The sequence below is a fragment of the Prinia subflava genome, chromosome 1 (genome assembly GCF_021018805.1).
Source record: "Prinia subflava isolate CZ2003 ecotype Zambia chromosome 1, Cam_Psub_1.2, whole genome shotgun sequence".
Taxonomy (NCBI): domain Eukaryota; kingdom Metazoa; phylum Chordata; class Aves; order Passeriformes; family Cisticolidae; genus Prinia; species Prinia subflava.
In genome coordinates this window covers 107,756,896-107,776,286 of record NC_086247.1, presented here as the reverse complement: position 1 = coordinate 107,776,286, position 19,391 = coordinate 107,756,896, and the positions used below count along the sequence as shown (strand labels likewise).

Below are 19,391 nucleotides of genomic sequence, written 5' to 3'. Positions count from 1 at the left end.
TCTTTTATTTGTTGTTCTTCATAGACTGTTCAAGCTTTTACCTTAAATATCTATTGTTCCAGGATCCCTACAGAGCTTGATTGCTCATATTGTGGTCAGAGTTATCAAGATGTAACCTTGTACTTCTCCGAGATTTGCCTTTTCTTTTGTCACTTGTTTGGCTTTTATTTCTTGTGTTTTAAATAAATTGTTGTTTGGAGTAGACAAATTTGCAAAGTCCAAACCCTTAATAAGATTTAAACGTCCATAATGCCTATAATGTAGCTCTTCACAGCAGGTTGACTTCAGAATGCCATCTCACAAATAAGGATGGTTTCCATGATTTAAAGTGAAATTGATTCATTTACTGTTTTGAGCTATTTTTCTAGAACTACATCTCATACTCTTTTTTTTTTTTTTTTTTTTTTCTTTTGGTCATTCTGTCTCTTACTTTGTCTGGGATGTTCAAGTATGTCCTCACTCTGGTATTGCTTTCATCAATCTGTGAATTCCTATTAGAACCAAATTTCTTTAAATGGCAGTAGAAGTCAAAGTCAGATCAGTTAATATTATAAACATTATGCATCATAAATGATTTAAAGAAAGACCTGACTAGAGATGGTGGGTTTAACATAAGAATTTCAATAGTGATTTTTCTATCATGTGCTCAATACAAATGTTCTTCTTAGGCATTTGTCCTTCTTAATAGATTTGGAATGTATTTAAGCTTGAGTCATTTGTCTGGATTTTCATCAGACTTGAATTCTACGAATCTGTAGGATTTTGCCAGTTCCCTGTTTTTTAGTTATCCCAGTGGAAGGGTTTTGTTATTTATATAAGTGGAGGTGCTTTTGGTTTGGTTTTTCCGTGGGTTTTTTTGAGATTTTTTTTTGAGGGGGGTGTTTGGGGTTTTGGTTCTTTGGGTTTTTTAAATGAAAAAATGAACTGTAGAAGATTCCAGCGGCTAATGTTTTGAATGCATTAAGTTAAATAAAACTGGTTTTATATTGTTACAAGGATAACTCTTCAATCAAGAATAATTTTTTTAGAGAACATTTTCTTAAAAAATACACTCTCTTGACACTGTTCAGATGTAATACATTAAGACTTCAGTAATATTTTGCTGTATTTTTTTCTGAGTGCTAAATACGTATTGAGTCTATTGGTTTGCCTTTTTCTTTTCTTTTATTTTGATTCTTTTCCAAAGGTCTCCTAAAGGCTTTATCAAATCTTTTTTAGCTGTAATTTTTCAGGGGCACTCACAAGGAAGGTCATTTCCATTTCTGACAGCACAGGCAGATATTGCATACCTACTTGATGGCTTCTATGGCTTTATCTCCTCTTTGGGACAAAGAGATAAGTTATAAATATAGAATATGCTTGAAGAATATGAGTTAGCAAGACTGGTACCACAGCAAACTCCTGGCCAAATTTGCTGATGGTCTGTGCCTGTGTGGGTACTACCTGCTCAGTACCCATGGATTAGTGGATTACTCTATGTGTAACAATAACATTTTTTTTTAATCACTGTAAAAGCAGAGTGCTGAGAGACACATGTCTGGTGTTTCTTGTGAATTAGCATGTACTATACTTTCAGATACAGAAACCTCTTCTTTGGTGGTTAAGCATAAATTCCAAGATTGTAATTCATATTGTGAACTTTCAAGTATTCTAGTGTTTTTGAAAACTGATGAAATCACTATTGTGTCTAAAATAAAGAAATAAGATATAGCCAGGCAAATTCCTGAGTTAACAGCTGTAAGAATTCCCATAATTAGGCTGGCACGAATTTAGCTTAGTTTATACACTATATTTCACATTGCATTTGAATTCTTTTGGAACTGCCCTGATTGTCACTCCAGGATAAATTACATCCTAGGCAGCTCGGAAAATGGCTGTTGCCTTAGGAATATTATTAATAAAGATAAAGGCTTTCAGAGTAAAAGATGCACAGTCAAATACTTGTCTGGCTTATGCACACAACTTAGGAATCTTATTCAAGTTTGACTGATACATTATTAGAATGATTTATTTGTACTTAAGACAAATAGTATTCATTTGTAGATCTCTGAAATATACTAACTGTATTAATGTGTTAAGAAGGTACAATATATGAGTAAACCTGCCAAATCTGACAACAGGCCTATGGCAAACTTCTCCGAACATATACATGCTCTATGTATCTTAACAACAAAAATATAGAAATCCTCCCCTCAGATCCAGTTGACCTTGTTTTTGACCAGCCTAACTCTTGGGGAGGGGAATCTTGCAGCCAAGTGTCAAGCTACAAACAAGGTACTCCAGATGAAGCCTTATGCCCAAGTGAGATTGAATGTATAATTATGATCACACTCAGATATGCCATGACATCTGAGGATCCTTCGTGGCAATGGAGCACGGGTGATGTGTACTAATATAATATTAGCCATGCTAGTATCACAAGTCTACGTTGGGTCTTCAGACTCCTGCAGTGTATTTGACTTCGTTAAAAGAAAGTTCCAATTTCTACCTATTACCTTAAAGAGAAAAATAATAATGTAAATATGCAAAATATAAAACCCAGCGTTTCCCAGTGAAAAAGTAAAATTGATGAATTAAATATGTTTCTTATCTATTTCAAATACATGAAGAGTTTGGATCATTTAATCATGCCTCTTTCTGTGAGTCTCGGCGGACATTTATTGTCACAGTCATGGCAAAGCTCTCTGGTCATAGAATGATGGATTACTGACATCACACTCGTGTTGAAGGTGCTCCTTTCAGTCCTCAAATAGGCAGAATACTTCACAGAAAGCCATTAGTATTACAACTGTGGCAGTAGAAACATTCTGCAGTGTGGGCTATAGACGAGAATACTTTTATTTTCAAACATATTTCAGCTTTTCAAACGTGAAGAATTTTTCTTATTCTTTCAATTCTCCCCTTGCACCAATAAGAATTGCTGAGAAATGCAGTCTTGTTTGCAGCTATTAATTCTTAGTTGTACAAAATCACCTGAACAGTTTTCCAACAACTTTTTTTTTTCGTTTAGAGGTAGCTTTTGTGTACTCTTTCATTAATCATAAAGGCTGCTTTTGATTTGACTGGACTTACTAGGTCAACAGACCTTGAATTGGAGAAGATAGTTTTATGGTCTACTGAGAAACCAGTTTTACATGGAAATGAAATACAAGAACAAGGGTTGGAAAATGTTAAGGCTGTGGTATAAAGTAAAACATACCTGTGTGAGCCAAGGACAGGATACTAGCCACTTTTAATTTCCTGACTTTTGTTAGCTTGTAATTCAGTGCTTTTATTTAAGTGCTTTTGCCTGCATTTTTACAACTTATTTGGAGAGACATATTGGCCAGCTTCTGAGCTACTGTATGCTGAAAACAGTTAATCATGTGTTTCTTTGTCTTTTAGTGAAACTCAAGATTCTTATGTTTGTGTTGTTTTTATTTTCCATGATTTGTAGTATAATTAGGAGTAGCTGGCATGGCTGTTTTTGGTGCTTTGTACATATTAAGTTTCATTGCCCAGTATGTGGGAATGTAGACAGCATTTACCAGCTCATTAACCTCTTTAAACTGGCTGCAGAATGGATGATTTCCTGTCACCATCACAGGTCAGTGGATGCATTGCATTCTAATGGACTCTTTCTAGAATATTTGAAAGGTGTTAAGCTACTACAGCATTGATTGATTGGCATGATTTTTCTAATTTATGTGGGTTTTCTTGTAATTTATGGATTTTTCATGGCGGGCAAATCCAGATAAGATGATAGGTTAATGTTGTTTTTCTGAAGTCAGGAAGGCAAATGCTGACTAAGAAAACCTCACTAGGTGATCCTGTTCCTCTGCAAAGTGTAAATATTTTATATCCACATGTCACATTTCCAGGACACTCAATATAGAGAGTTTTTGGACAAGGAAGAAGTGCATATGACTGTATGGTCTCACTGGTGTACTTGACCACTAGTAAGCATCTGCCCTGGATCTGTTCTTAGGAATTCAGCAAGATCACGAAGGTGGCCTTTGATTCTCTGTGTTAAAAGTAGTGTCCTTCACAAAAGCCATTATGTATTTAATTGAAGAAATCCATAAACTTTATTGGCTCAGTGGGCTGTGGCAGGGTTGGCACTATCATTCTTTCAAATGTTACTCTTACTGAGTCACGTAACTTTGCATAGGTGTGCAGTTTTCCTGTTCAGCTGAGTGTTTTCAATCAAGTAGAACACATTGTGAGAAAGAGCTTAAAAAAAGAGAAGATTCTGGGTTTGTATTAACTACAACTGGATACCTGAATTTTCTCTTCTGAGTACTTGCCTCATAAAGAGCAAGGTTGGTGTTACCTTCTGTTAGTTTAGCTGCAAGCAGAGCTGGGTGATTCCAGATTGTCATGTCAAAACTTCTGAAGTCACTAAAGACTTGCCAAAATAAGTCCCAGCGCATCAGGAGCATTGAGAGAGCAGACAGTAATACTACAGTGATTAAATATACTTTGCTGTTCGTGTAGGCAACACATACACAGAACTTGCTTACAGGTGACTGAATGCTAAGAGATGTTATCAGTCATGAAGTTAGCAGACCACAAAGCCCTTTATATTACTTGCTAACTCTATTCAGGCTCTGTAAGAGTGTCATGAAAAGACAAGAGAAAGCTTTTTGTGACTGTCTTGAAATTCATTAATTATAGATGCCGTGGATTAATCACATAGGCTCATCACAGAGTGTAATTTAAGATTCCAGAATGCGTCAAGGGGAGTCAATCTGGATGTCATACTGCAAAAATGAGATAGATGTCGTATATTGGATTTTATGCATTAACTTGATAACCTTGTCACCAATAGTAGGACTTCTCCTATCCAGGATTCTTACTTAAAGGAATGCCTTTGATTTACTTGAGGCACTGAAAACCACAGTACAGATTACAGAATCAAAGCTAACTTTTAAATGTGCTATTCAAGGTGCATGGTGAAAAGAAACTTGCTTTTACTGAGTGTAATTTGTTTGTTTTAACTGGAAGTGATTACTGAGCTGATCTTTTCATACATATTTACAGCTTGACACTATGCTGAAATCAAAGTCCCTGTTCATCACAGCACTGACACACTTGTAATCATAACTTAAGGTTAACTGCTCTGATAAATGGGTACTGAATACTTGTAGCTTTATGTTGCAGTCATGATGCTGTCTGCTCTTGGCATATTATGAGAAACCTTGTGATTCCAAGGAATGTGTAATTGGATACATATTATTTTTCTGGCCTTGACATATCATCATCATATTATATATTGTTATATGCTACATATTATGCTTTTATTTATATCTCCATTCTGTTTTTGATTTTAAGTGTCACAACCAGGAACTTCTAGTTTTCAGTTATTAATGCAATGACTGAATTTAACTGTTCTATCACATACTGTCCATATATTGTTATTATTGAAATCAGATTTCTCTGTCGACCTCAATATTTGAACAAGCTTGTTTTTTCACCTTTTGCTTGTACAAGTTGCAGTTGGGTGTTCATGACACTTATTAATCCCAAAACTATATTTTATGTATCAGTATAGTTTGAAAATTCTTAGTCTTTTAATATGTGATCTCGTATTGCAGTTCAACTAATTTTATTTAATTTCCTTTTCTCTAATGAAGGGTTGGGAAGAAACTGTGGATGCTGGGGTCTCTTACTTGTTAAGAACTTGTTTGTCAAAGAGCTCCAAGGAGCAGGCCCTGACTCTCAGCAGCCAGTTGTCCATGCCCAAAGACACCAGCAGACTGAAGAAGAACATCACCCTCTTCTGTGATAGATTAGCTAAAGGTGGTCGTCTTTCATTAAGTACAGACTCAGCCACTCAGCAAGCTGCTGTCATGCCAGGTAAGACATGAAGTTCATGAATGTTCAGAATCCAAAATATTTATTTGCATATTAAAACTAAAAATTTTGCACATTTTACTTTTGTGGCAGTGTGTTTTTCATTGATTGTGGAAACCAAACACTGTTTGTGTTGCTGGCAAGTAGAATTACTTAGGTAATAAGATAATTTCAAGTCTGAGGTCTTTTTCTCATTTTGACACTGTTGCTCTTATACAATATGCACAGTAATGCAGCAAATGAAACACGGATGATCATTGTTATACTGAAAATTCTTATCACTTATTTCCTTGCACTTTTCAATTGGATGTGTGCGTGTGTATGTTTCGTACGTGATAGAAAAAGGAGGAGTGAAAAGTCCTGCTTTCTTGATAAAGAAATTAATATATTTGTATTAGTGGTTTTATGGCATATCCATATGATAAATCATGGAGTAGTGGTAACACTAAATAAAAAAATCTGCAACTTGAGAAAGTACCAGTTGGCTGGGTGATATCTCACAGAAAGAATGAAACTGAAGATGAAACTAATTTAAGTATGCGTTGAGTAGTATTTCCCATATAGAATAAGAATGTGGGCAAGATTTCACAGTACACAATGATTTACATGAATGTCATGGAATTACTATTTTAAAAGGAAATTTTATTAATGTCCTTTTCTATATTCCTAATTTTTAGTTACAGTGGGAGCAAAGTTGTACTTTTTCTGTAGAGTCTGAAGTTTAGCATCTTTGTACTGTTGCAAGACATTTTCTTCCTGCCGTTTTCCTTCAGTGAGACAGACAGATAGACTCTTAGTAAACATCAGATGCTCTTGGTGACTTGGAAACAGGTATTTTTTCCCCACCTTTCTGCTCCAAATCTGAATTGGCCATTCATTTAGCTTCATACTTTCCTAAACCATAGTATCACTACGATCTTTGACCTCAATGCCTTCCTTCTGCCACATCAGTCTTCACATCTGTAAAAATTTGTATTTTATGTATACATCATGCTTAAAATTGGGAGTTTATTGTGTTTGCTTCATGGATATTGTTTTTGATAAAGATTGGAGTTGTGTTAGGGCAGTACCAGTATTTTGATTACCAGTATTTTGCTTTCTTACATTACAAAGAATAATTTAATTCTTGTTTAATATAATATGAATGGTCTGTACAATGTTTCAGCAACTCAAAAGTCCTTCTTATGTGCAGCTCTCCTTTGCACGTGCCACTATAAACAATCTGGTAAAAAAGCTGCAGAATATGCAGTGCTAGAATTTATAGAAACATATATTAATTTACTTTAGTATTACACTGTTGCCATATCTGGAACCAGACTCACAATCATGTGAAGTAAGGAAGTGAGAATAAGTGTCATATTTGCTTTGCAAATTTCTGTTAGTATTTCTTTGCCAGAATAAAATATATGTGAAGGGATTTCATTTGTTGAACTTTGATTATATAACCATTGTTTTTCCTTCTAAGAATTTTGAAAAGGCGTGAATAGCTGCAGTAACTTTTTCCACCAAAGCTAATAAGGTCAATTGATTTAGTAAGGAAATTCACTTCTTCCTATTCAGTTGACTAATGTTATTGGGTTCAGAGAACTATGCAATTAGATTATGATTCTATTAGGAAAAGAGTAAGATTTGTAAATATTCTAAACAAATTAGAAGAAGGATTACTCTTGATAGACTTTGCATTTACTCATTAACTGTTGAAAGAATATAAGTTTTAAAAGAGGTCGAAAGTAAAAAATGTTAATTAATGAGAAACTCATTAGAGAGAAATACTTCTGTCAAATGCTCAGAATAGCATAATATTTAAGTAGTTACCCTCCAGCAGGATCTGCTGCGTGATTTAAAACTGTGTGTTTGTCTTTGAACAGACTTAAAAAACTTGGAACTTCTTTTTGAGAATAAAGGTTTTACTGACACTTTTAAAATGTGTTTGTCTTGTCACCTGTTCAGGTTTTCTCTAGCCATCTCTACCTTGGCAAGCAATGGGGTCTGTTAGAAGCAGATCTGGAGGCAGAAGGAGTTGAGGCTGGCAACATGACTTGTATCACCTCTGTATTTCAGAACTAGCTCTGTGCCTGTACTGGTTCTTAATTAGCAGTTGGAGTGCTCTAGGTGCATTCCTGGAATTCATCTGCCTGGTTAGATTTACCCAAAAGAAATTAATTCCTGTGCTCAAGACCACTCCTCAGTGTGAAAACAGTGTTGTTAGTGGAGATAATCAAAATAAATTTGACTCACTGTTGAGTCCAGCTAAAAACACCTGTTCTGTCTACACATGGAAGAAATTGAGAATGATGCCTTATATAGGGGAACCAGTATACAAAATAACTGTGCTGTTGAGTCAAGAGCACTTTGATAATGCCTAGAAAATAGAGGAACTCATTTTCCCAGCACTTAAAGGAGAGAACTGGAATAGGTAGAGGAGAACAAGGTAGAACCATATGTGGAGAGGGAGACTGAGAATTATATTTTTGTCTGAGGATTTATGGTTAAATACTGGATGGTAATGTAGGGGAAAGTTCTTCAGGATGTTTAAGCTCCAAGCCAAGCCAAAGATAGTCCCATAATTATTCAGTAGGGTAACCTGCATTAGCTTGTGGATTTTGTTGAATGCCACCTTTTCTTAAGCCCATTCTTTTCTTAATGATGAAAATCCCTTTTTCCATAGCAACCAACTTTTAAAAAATTCTTTTAAAGTGCCTAGGACACTTCTAGTATTGCAACACTGTAACAGTAGGCTCGATTTCTAGAATTTTTATTTAATACGTTCAAGATGGTGTATCCTGAAACCTAGAAAAATTGCCTGAAGCCACATTGAAAAGCTGATGATTATATTGAAGTGTGCAACTATGTGAAAGATGCCTTCAAAAGTAGTTGTCAGTATTTGTAGTTAATCCAAGAGTATTTGTTAGAGGTAGACCATAGTCTCTCCTGGGTCTGGTTTTGTTCACTATTTTCTTTAATAGCTTCAATGATGGAATATGGGCATGAATTTAAAAATTGTGGTTTTGCAGCAAGCTTGCAGTAGGTCGAGGCATATTGAGAAAGCAATAATGCTGATCTTGATAAATTAGAGGAAGGATCTAAAGTTATTAAGATGGTTTTCAGTTGACACAAGCACCAAGGACTCTAGCAAGAAAGAATCTGACAAACTAAAATTTGAGAAATAATTCCATAAGCAGTATTGCCATAGGATAGGCTCATGGGGTTATATTGGACCATCAACTGAATAAAAGACAGCAATATGTTTCTACTAAAGGTGAATTCCAACTTTGGCTTGTAGTCATATGACTTCTAATGAGGAGATAGGGTTATTTCTTTCTATTCTTCATGAGTAGGATTCACAGGGGAGCACAACTTAAGGAAAACCTAGACAAATTGAATTTTCTTCTGAGGGAAAAATACAGAGAAATTTCAGGGGAGACATGATAATTTTCCAGTATGTAAGATGTTCTTATATGGGTGATTAAAATTTAATCAGAATCATTGGCTAAATATGCTTATAACTGTAAACCACATCAGGCTATATCATGTGCTGTGTTGCCTTTGGCAATGCCTAAATGGCTGGATGAGAGGAAAAGTGAGGGGTTAAGGGAGTGGTGCCAACCCAAAGTGTGGGTCAGTGCCAGGGAAGTGCTTGGAAAGGTGCTGTAGACCACCCACATTGACATGTATTGAGTTTAATGGGTGTGAGAATTTATAGCGTAAATCCTGATGACCTGCAGTGAGTTAATTCTGTAGCTTTTCATGGTCTCTTATAGTATTTGTGTCTTGTGCAGGATTGCTTTTAAAACCTTGATGAGTATTAAATGTGGACGTTCGAAGACTTGTTTAGATGTCAGTCTGATTTGAGCTCTGTTTACAGTATTGCTTCACCCATATTTTGGGAAGCTTGGTTACTCTTTGACTAGAATGCAATCTTACTTTTCCTATCAAAGTCCCTGATGTGATGTGTGAATAGTGCCTGTATCAGTTCAAGTCTTTGTTCAAGCAAGGATTTTTGAATTTATAGAAGGACTTTATTTTTCTTTAGACCATCCTTTTTCTTCTGCCTTGTTTTTTTGACCCAACTTCAGTATTTTTTCTCTCTTGGCTTCATTAGCAGATCATTGTACTATGCTTTAGCATAATTTGCTCACGTAGTTGAATATAACTGGAGCAGTAGAGAAAATATTTAATCAGAAAGTCAATTACTGATCTCCATCACTGAAATCTGTGGAATGGCAAAGACTGTCATCTTCACAGATGGCTGAATCCTTAGCACTGAAATTACAAGGAAAAGGATGAATATTTTGCATCCAGGAAATAGGACTTCCAAATAGTTTTGTGTAAGTGTAATATTTGAAAGTTATATAAAGTTAGAGCTAGAAGGCAAGATGACTGCCCATCTAGCTTTCCCCTTTGTGTTGGAATGGGGTTAAGGGATTCAGACCCAGTGACCAAATTTATCTGAACTCTTAAACACTGAACAATGTCTTGATAGCTGTTAGAGTAGCTTAGTGTCCTTATTGGAAGGTTTTCCTAAGGTTTGACATGTTTTTTCCTGCAAATCAGAGTGTTTTATTGTGAATAGTGAAAGGGAAGCTGGCAATTAATGATGTTCTTTAATTGTTTCAAACTTTGGAATTTTTTTAGTACATTCCTCCAGTTACTTTTATACTAATTATGACAAAATGCTACCATTCTTTTTATGAATGATTTTTCATCTTAGTCCTTGTTTTCTGAAACAGAATATTTTCCTTTAGTCTGTGCAGAAAGTATATTGCACTGTACTCTATCTCAGTTTCAAGACTCTTTCTACAAATTTGTTGCATAACCAGATGTTTCCCATTCTGTATTTATACAGAATCAGCATGGTAGTGTTTACTTCACTACATATTTTATTTTCATAGTTTTTTAATTTATCAAGTTGATTTTAATTTTACTTTGTTTCTATTGTTTCTACTGTTTAGATTATGAATGGTTTAATGAAAATTTTAAAGGCAATGTTCTTTATCATATTAAGTAAATATGCACCCAGAATCTGTATTCATGCTTTAGAAGTCAAATTTTTCTAGGGTTTCTTTTGCTTGCATGAGCATGTAAAAACCTGTTTTCAAAATCCTGTGGTGGTATTTGTGAGTGAATACTGCCCCTTTGAAAGCTGTTTTCTTCACTGGAAAACTGGGATGAAACAGAATGTGTCATATTCCTTAAGGAACTCTCTGTTTACATGCTGTTAAACTTGGGGAGAATGTTAGTACTAATTGGAAAAACATGTGGATTTGAGATCCTGGGAGAGTAATATTAATTTATATAAGGATTAAACATAAATATGCCTGCAAGTTCTTAGTACACTGAGTGTATCTGAAGAAAAACTAGTAATAGTTTGATATGAAGAAATAGGATTTTTGTAGTTGCAAATTCCTCTCTTACACCCTTAATTATGAATTCTTCATTGGTCATTAGTGGAAGGGAACATCCAGTATAAATCAAGTATTCTCCAACTTTAATAGACTTATATTCAGAATATCTTGGAAAAAAAAAAAAAGGTGGTGGCTTCCATTTGTACTCACACAGGTTCTAGTGTGTTTGTAATGTTATCTTGGTAGCAATTACAGTAACTTTTTTTTTCCCTGGAGAAGTTAGAACTGTGTCGTTTGAATTTCAAGTAGCCTCAAGGCAGCACAGATACAAAAGTTTGTCCTGAGGCCCAGACAGTGCTTTTGAACCACCAGCAGATAAAAATCTTTAGATTTTTATCTAAAAATCTAAAGATACTTATAAAAATCGTGTGAGGCTGACAGAGCATGGTTTGAGATCTCTTCCTGTAATTTAACTATTGTGAGCTTGAGACCATGATGCATTGTCACTTTTGTGTAGCCCTTCATGGTGGTGCAAAGAAGTGTATAAAAATATTAATTATTTTTCACAGATTAATTTTTTATCACAAGTCCAGTGTTTATTTCTGCAGAACACTATAGTCCATAATGAAGTGTGATTCTCACTTAAGATATTTTCTGTAGGAATAAAATATTGAACTACTTCCTTGTTTTTCCTGTAGGAACCCTTAAAATAATGTATTTAGGTTTTTTTCTTATTTTAGTTTCAATATATTGGGCATTCACAAAGCTTTTTAGGACTGCTTATTAAATCTATGTAAGGAAGATTATTCACAAAGGTTGTTGAAAGTACTTGAAAGGATTTTGTGCACTTGAACACTGTTCAGTGCTGATGAAACTGGTGGTCATTGACCAAATTAGATTCAGCATTTTACCCATCTTTACCATCGTTTCCCTCGCCTGTTTCCACTATTCCCTGCCTGTTTCTGTTCAAGTTGCATTTACAGAAGTGTCTAAAGGACACTGGTAAGTGTCTTTGAATTCAGGAAATCTAAACCTTAATAATAATGCTTGTTTCTCATTGAAAATCACTTTGCTAAGGACTTTCTTCTTAGATGTACCTGGAGGCTTTTACTGCCCAAAGCACTGTGTCAATTCATTCCTACAGAATTCTTGGCACAGGCCAAGAATATCAAATATGAAATGGACATTAGGTGACTTGAACTGTTGTAAGACAAACTCTTAACTCATCTTTTCTAACTTCCTTAAAATCATAGAGGTTGATCAGTTAAATAACTTTATGGATTTCCCTGGGAAGTGGGTTGTTTAAGATCAGTAAAAAAGTATTTTTAATGTATAATAGAAAAACTGACTTCCTCATTTAAATAGAAAGACAGTAAGATTTTTCTTACATATGCTGGGTAAGTTTATTTAATATATGTATATGAAATATAGGTACATATCACTGAAATAATGCATTCGTTATTGTTAATTTTCTTAAGTGCTCAAAACTTGTATTTGCCTGTTTTAAAAGTTAGTGTATCTTTGCTGGTTGAAAACTTGTGTACCACTTGTATTGAAACCAAAACAAATCTCTCATCATTGTAAAAAGTCTTTTTGAAATTCTTGTATTTTTCATACTGCCTTAAGGCAAACATATGTTTGGTAAAATATGTACTTTTTATCTTCTCCTTTTAGTTCTTCCTTCTAGTAAGGCTACCAGCATGACTCTGATTCATTTCTTCCCCTCTCTGGTTTTCTCAGTTGTTTTCTGTACTTCTCTCTACATTTGACTTCACTTGTTTCCTTCCTGTGCCCTTTGATGTCTGTGCAACTCCATGCACCGTCCCTTCACTATGATAGCTGCAGCAAGTAACCCCATCACTTCAAGCCACCTGAGGGAGTAAATGAGTCCGACACAGAGAGGTAGCAACAAAAGGGTAGGAAGACCTTTTCCTGGTCAGCTGTCAGTCTGGGGCCCCCAAATCAGTAACTGCAGGGAAAATCCTGTGGTACCAGTCTGGATCTAGCAGGCAAGGAGACTTTTTTATGAGGTTTGACAAAGACAGAACAGAGACCAAATCTATAAACAGTGCAATCATTGTGTGCTTCTGTGTCCAATTTGTGCATGGCTGAGCTGCTGTGCCAGTTTAAACATAACTTTCTTCTCTGTCTAATTGCAATGATAATCACATAAGAATGATAAGAGCAAAGAGGTTGCTGTGACTCTTACAGCCCTTAGCATTGTCATGCCCTCCTGTTAAATTGTGTTGGGTGACAATGAGACACGATATAGTATGTAATGGAACATGATACAATGCTACAGCTTTAATTTAATTTCTAGTTCTTTGTGTTGAAAATATTTTTTCAGATAATTATCAGCTGTTCATGATGGACAGTTCTAAAAGCCTAGAAATTAGTGAATAGTAATATATCAAACATTTTAAACTAATTGTTTGGGTTCTATTTTTGAGACTAAAATATGTCCCTTGTCCCATAAAGCTGATTTAGTGAAAAGGAAGGGGAATAGCAAGTCGTTACAGCAACAAGTTTTTGTGGTTCCTTCAGAAAAGCTTAAGAACAGTTTAGTGGAGCCGGAAACTTGATTGCTTGGCTCTCTGATGTCAATCAGAATGGATCTTTACTCTTTGTAATATCTTTCCATTGTAACTTCCTTAGCTCTTCAAAACTTATTTCTATTGTTTTAAGTAACTTTGGTAATTTACTTATGTGGAAAGGAAAATTGAACTATGCAGAAGAGAAGTGATGTTGACAAGGTCATACTGTAATACCTGTGTAGAAACAGAGTTCAAAGATGTCTTGCAGTCTTGTCTTGTAGCTCCTACGTACACTTTTTGTTACCTGTTTTGCTGTTAAAACACAGATTACAGATTAATAGATTGTGGTGAGCCTAACAACACATTGCAGCCTGTTCTTGCATCATTGGCTTGGTTCAGGTGAGCACACTGAAAACTGGAAATCTGAATATTGGACATAGGAAGAAAGCAGGGAACAATGTCTGAGGTGGTCTTTTATTTCAACTTTCATCACCCTGCAGGACTCCAATGATATTTCTCCAAGTGGTTCATTTTCAGGGATTATATAAACAATGGTAAAGCATTGGGATTTTTTTTTTAATTGAAATGAAAGCACTGATAGAAAATATATGCTTTGCTTTTTTTCCAGGGCATTCCAAGTTCCAGAATTGCGAAAATGGGAAAAGTAAGATGGAAGAGTAACAAGACACATATTTTTGAAAGGGTTGTGAAAAGGTTTTTATTATGTTGTTTAGAACATCTCCCCTCCTCAATTGATATTACAGCTGGCAAAAACCACAGGGGGAAGGAGTACAAAGGTTAAGAAGGCTAAAGCAATAACATGTTTGAAAAAATGAATAATTTAAAGAGGAAAATGTCATGCATAATGAATAAAAAAGAAATCCCTCTTGAGATCTGGGATTCATTCATTTGTGGTTCTATGAAATTTAGTTGGCAGCACTGCAATTCCAACTTGCCTCAACTAAGTACAGTTCGGATCAACACATTAGTGCCTTGGTGTCCACGCTTCTATTGCTGGCTCTTTGCATTGAAATCCATTAAATTTTAATATGTCCTACTTAGGTATAAGTGGTCACAAATGATTCATAATGTTGAGGTAAGCTTTTGGTGAAAATTGTCAGTTGAAAAAATTTCCCTTTATGATCTTGCTTATCACTGGACTTTATTTTCTCTGTTGTTTGAAGCCTTTAGAAAACACAAGAAAAATAAACTTCTATAATCCTCATTAATAAGGTAATTGTTCAAAACTATGGAAGAAGAATTGCTAATGGAGAAAGCGTACAATCTCTGACCTTGCATTTCAGAAGATTCAATAGTAGCAGATAAAAAAAAGCTAAAACCTGGACAGTTATTTTAAGAGACTGAAAAAATTATGCCATTTTTTAAAAAATAAAGCCAAACTTTAATAATGTAGCATAATAATTTTACTTGAGGTATGATATTAACAAAGATTCAGTCTTGTATGTCTAGTTAGACTTTGGATTTCCACTTACCAGATTTCTTGGTTCCTCTAAGTTTTTTTTTTTCTGTGATATTTGAAGAACAGCCTATGAACAGCTTATATGATGAAGTGCACTGGTATTTGTATATGAGCTGTAGGCATTTGAAGACCATAATTAGCTCTGCAGTTTGCATGACATTACTTTTCCTTTTCAATCCCTATCTGGACAAGATCACCAAAAATTACAGGGATTGTCTATTTTCTTAAGTACAACCACGGCAAATTATCCATCCACAAATAAAAGTTACAAGCAGAGAGATGGTACAGATGAGTGAAGCAGGATATGTCAAATATTATGACTTACTCAGTTTCTTCTGACTGGGAGTAGCATCCTTCTGTCAGCAGAGATGCAACTGTTTAGACATCAGGAGATGTGGCCATTATTTCAGTTACCATGATCCATTTATTTTGCATTTGCTATTCTTGGATTTCTGGCACATTTACGTTGAATAAACCTGATCCTCTTATGCTGCCATAAGTTAGGTGTACCTTAGCTGAAATTGTTAGTTACATTATTATAAAATGCTCTAATCAACTGTGCCTAGAATGAGATAGTTGTTTGCATAATTATGTTTATGTAAATGTTATCATTGAATTTATCTTACAGCTTTTGAAGGTCTGTTTAGTCTTCAGTTAAAAAAAATTTAGTGAATGTTTTGTCTTCAGTTAAAAAAAAAAAATCAAAACCCGCTTGAACAATAAAGATTAATGTTACGTTTTTCTTAATATTCAGGTCACTTAAAAATGAAGGTGTTTGTATACGTGAGATTGAACTCATCATTTCTGTTATGTAGGTAGTGTAAGTAACATGTACGAGTCTATGGAACTCTGTGGTGAATTAACAGTGTAAAACTATATGTATATCACTAACACCATTTACAGTGTATTTGCTCTTCCACATTACCATAAAGGAGTCCAATAAATCTAAACCTAGTGAAAATTTCATATTTTGTACATGCAGAACTGATTTTTCAATTACTTCAGACTTTTTCAGAGCCTAATCCAAATCCTGATGAAATCTGTGGGAGTTTTTCCATAGACTTCAGTAAGCTTTGGCTCAAGCCCCCACTTTTCAATTTTTCAAACGGATTTGCCAAAAATCTGCAGAGAGCCAAGCACTTGGAAAGTTTTTACTTGCAAAGTACAGCTGGTTTTGAGTTGCATACAGGAAAGTTCCCAGTGCTTTTTTGAAACAAAAAAAAAGTAGTTTTAAAGGTCTTTTAATTTTAGGTAAAGAAGTGGCTCTAACATTTGAAGCTGAAATTGCCTTGGGTTTTAGTCTGAGCATGACAAACTCTGTACTAGAAAATTGTTTTTAAAATGCATAACTGTATGATAACAAAGCTTTAAACTGCATTTTCAATATAACTTTAGCTAAAATTTTCTTGGATAATGAGTTTCAGAGAGCCAGGGATGTCTGTACTAATAAATGATTTCTCTCTCTCTCTTTTTTTTTTTTTCCTTTTTTTTTTTCTTTTTTTCTTTTTTTTTCTTTTCTGCAGTGGAAAACTACACTGCAATCAAAGAAGTATTCCCTGAGGTTAACTGTACTAATTTTAGAGAGAGCTCTTGAACTTCAGGGAACATGTTACCCAGGCAGATCCATCTGGTGATGTAGGGCAGTTTTCACTGCCTCTGGGTGGTTGGATCCCAGACTTGGAGGTAGATGTGGTTGGACATGCTGGGTTTTAGAGAGCGTGAGACACAGCCAGTGCCTCGGCAAGCATCACTCATACCCTGGCATATCAGCCTAAGAATAAAATAGTGACATTTTAAGATAGCATCTTGGGTTGTGGATGACAGTCAGTGATGTGTAGAATCTCTCTCAATCTCACTTTTATTTTTTGTCTTTTTGAGTGATCACCTCTAGCACAGATTGGATGCAGACCTGGCTGCAGTAATGTTCCTCAGTAGATACGTTGTGAATTCCACCCCCATGGTCTTGGTGGATTTTTCTTACGGAGAAAAAGGGCAACATCTTCCTGCCTCTGAATGCCTGACATTGTGACAAAGCTGTGTATCATCAGTATTAAACTTGCAGGGTTTTTTTCCTGGATTTTTAAAGAATGACAGCATGTTTATGACTGTTCCACTTTTTTGTGAGCAGTCAGCTGTTAAGTCTACTCATGAACCTGGTATCAGTGGTTCAGCTAATGTTCACATGATAAGTGAAAGTCCATAAATTCATGTTTCCCTTGTCCTGTGTTTATTCCTTAAAATTTTTATCTTGTATCTAACTTGGAAAATGTCATCAAATCGAACATACCAGGTGCTTCATGACTCTGGCGGATTTAAAAATTTTTTAAAAAATAATTCTTTTTTTCCTAATTGTGTTCTGGCTGAAACACAAAGACTGATGATAACAGGGCATGCAAAAGCAAAGAGTTGATAAACTTGATCCTAAAGGTTTTATTTTGATTCAGTTACACTTTGAGGCAAAGATTTAGCTCACCCTCTGCTAATTAGAATATTGCTAAAGAACTAATAAAAAAGTAATGTGTAGTTAGTTACATAATGCTGAAGCACTTTTTTTAGGATTGTAAAAGCCTTCAGCAAACTGGTAAAAACTGCAGGCTTGATGAGTTTCATGCAATTGTCATGGTAGGCTGCATATCTGGTGGGTGTTTGCTGTATGTTATAAGTGCAAATACCACAGCAGGGTGCACTGCCAGGAGCTCACTGTCTTTTGATGAAAGATAATACTTTATTAATTCTGACCCTAACCAAAGCTTGACTTACTCCACTTTAGGAAAACTAGTTAACTGTAAATTAGAGATATCACCAAAAAGAGTATTACTTCAAAGTTGGGAAATGATTAGGGGGATGTTTCACTGTTTTAGTTGAGTTTCAATTTTAATGACTTACTGTCTTCTATGTAACAATAAACAGCTGTGCCACACTCAATGTTTCAAAGAAAATTTACTCAGCCTTTAAATTTACCATTAGAGATCAAAGAGAAAGTCTGATGTACATGGATGATGGAGGATGCCTCAATTCAAATGAATGGGTGAACAGAAGTAGTGCAACTAGAGGTAATAAATATTATGAGCAGCCTTTTTCATGTAAGTTGTGTGGTGCTTAACTATATTGAATTTTACAGCTGCACTGAGAAATCTTCTGTAATTATCTTAAAACTGTATCAGAGTATTGATAAGCATGTGTTTCTTCTAGCACTTTTTTCAAATAAACTTGTCAGTCAAAACTGAGGGATTTTAAAGTGAAAATAATTGCCGGTGACATTCTTGAAACCAGCTTAGAAATAAATGGGTGCTTGAATTACCTATAGGAATTTGTGGAGGATGTTTCAGGGTAAAATCTTGCTGAATGATCAGATTTTCCAATCTTAAGATCTATTTAAATAGATATGAATTTGTTGTGTTTTATTTTCTCTAAAATGAAGCAGGTTTCTTGTAACTGGAGCAGTCATTAGGTGTATTAGGTTGCTGTTCAGAGATGCTTAAATGAAGTTATGATCTGACATTCTCATTTGAATCAGGTCATTAATAAAGCATGGAACAATGTGACAGGAGTTGCACAGGACATTAAAGTTAGTGCCATAAATTAAGTTAGATATCCTGGGTCTGGTTACATTCTACCAGAAAGTTGTTGAGATGGAGGAGATTCTATGGAGTATAATGCAAAATAGACTCTAGCCAGATACGATGAAGTAGTTAAAGATGTTAAGATCTAGCAAGGGTCATATTATGTGTTACACATAGGATTTTCTTATGCTCCTGTGATTAAAAGTCCTGCTGAAAGTAAGACAAGTTCTTATGATGCCTTTGGCAGTAAACAACTGCCATGTTTCCCTACAAAGGAACCGTATTGGCAGAATTGATACTTTGCAATAATTTCCCAGTCTGAGGAGAAAAAATGAAGCAGTTGTGCTTAGTTACTTCATTTAATTAGTTATCAAGGGAAAATGCTTGTACCATTTTACAACAGATTTCTTAAATATTCCCAAATAAAAAATACTGGTGTCTATGTCAAAAAGAGCCTTATTTTTGGTCATTTTTTGCAGCACATTAAAACCAGTTTTCTTCTAGCTTGGTGTGAAATTGATTCTCATGTGTATAAGTTGATTCTCTCTGGCTATTGAATTGCATATAGATGACATCATTTTGGTTAGTGTAGTTACAGTGTATATTGTAAGCCCTGTGAAGAAATAGAAGAGGT

General features: G+C 35.0%; 1 protein-coding gene across 8 annotated transcripts in view; it reads left to right on the top strand.

The window, feature by feature from the left end:
* BBS9 (Bardet-Biedl syndrome 9) overlaps window positions 1-19,391 on the top strand; it is a 282,244-nt gene that overhangs the window by 134,919 nt on the left and 127,934 nt on the right. For 7 of the 8 annotated variants that reach the window (XM_063406699.1, XM_063406751.1, XM_063406725.1 and 4 more), the window contains one exon: window positions 5,616-5,838. In XM_063406699.1, the coding sequence (XP_063262769.1) occupies window positions 5,616-5,838 (223 nt within the window). Of the gene's footprint in view, window positions 1-5,615; window positions 5,839-14,342; window positions 18,770-19,391 lie in introns of those variants that run through there. The other variant, XM_063406742.1, reaches the window with a different exon arrangement.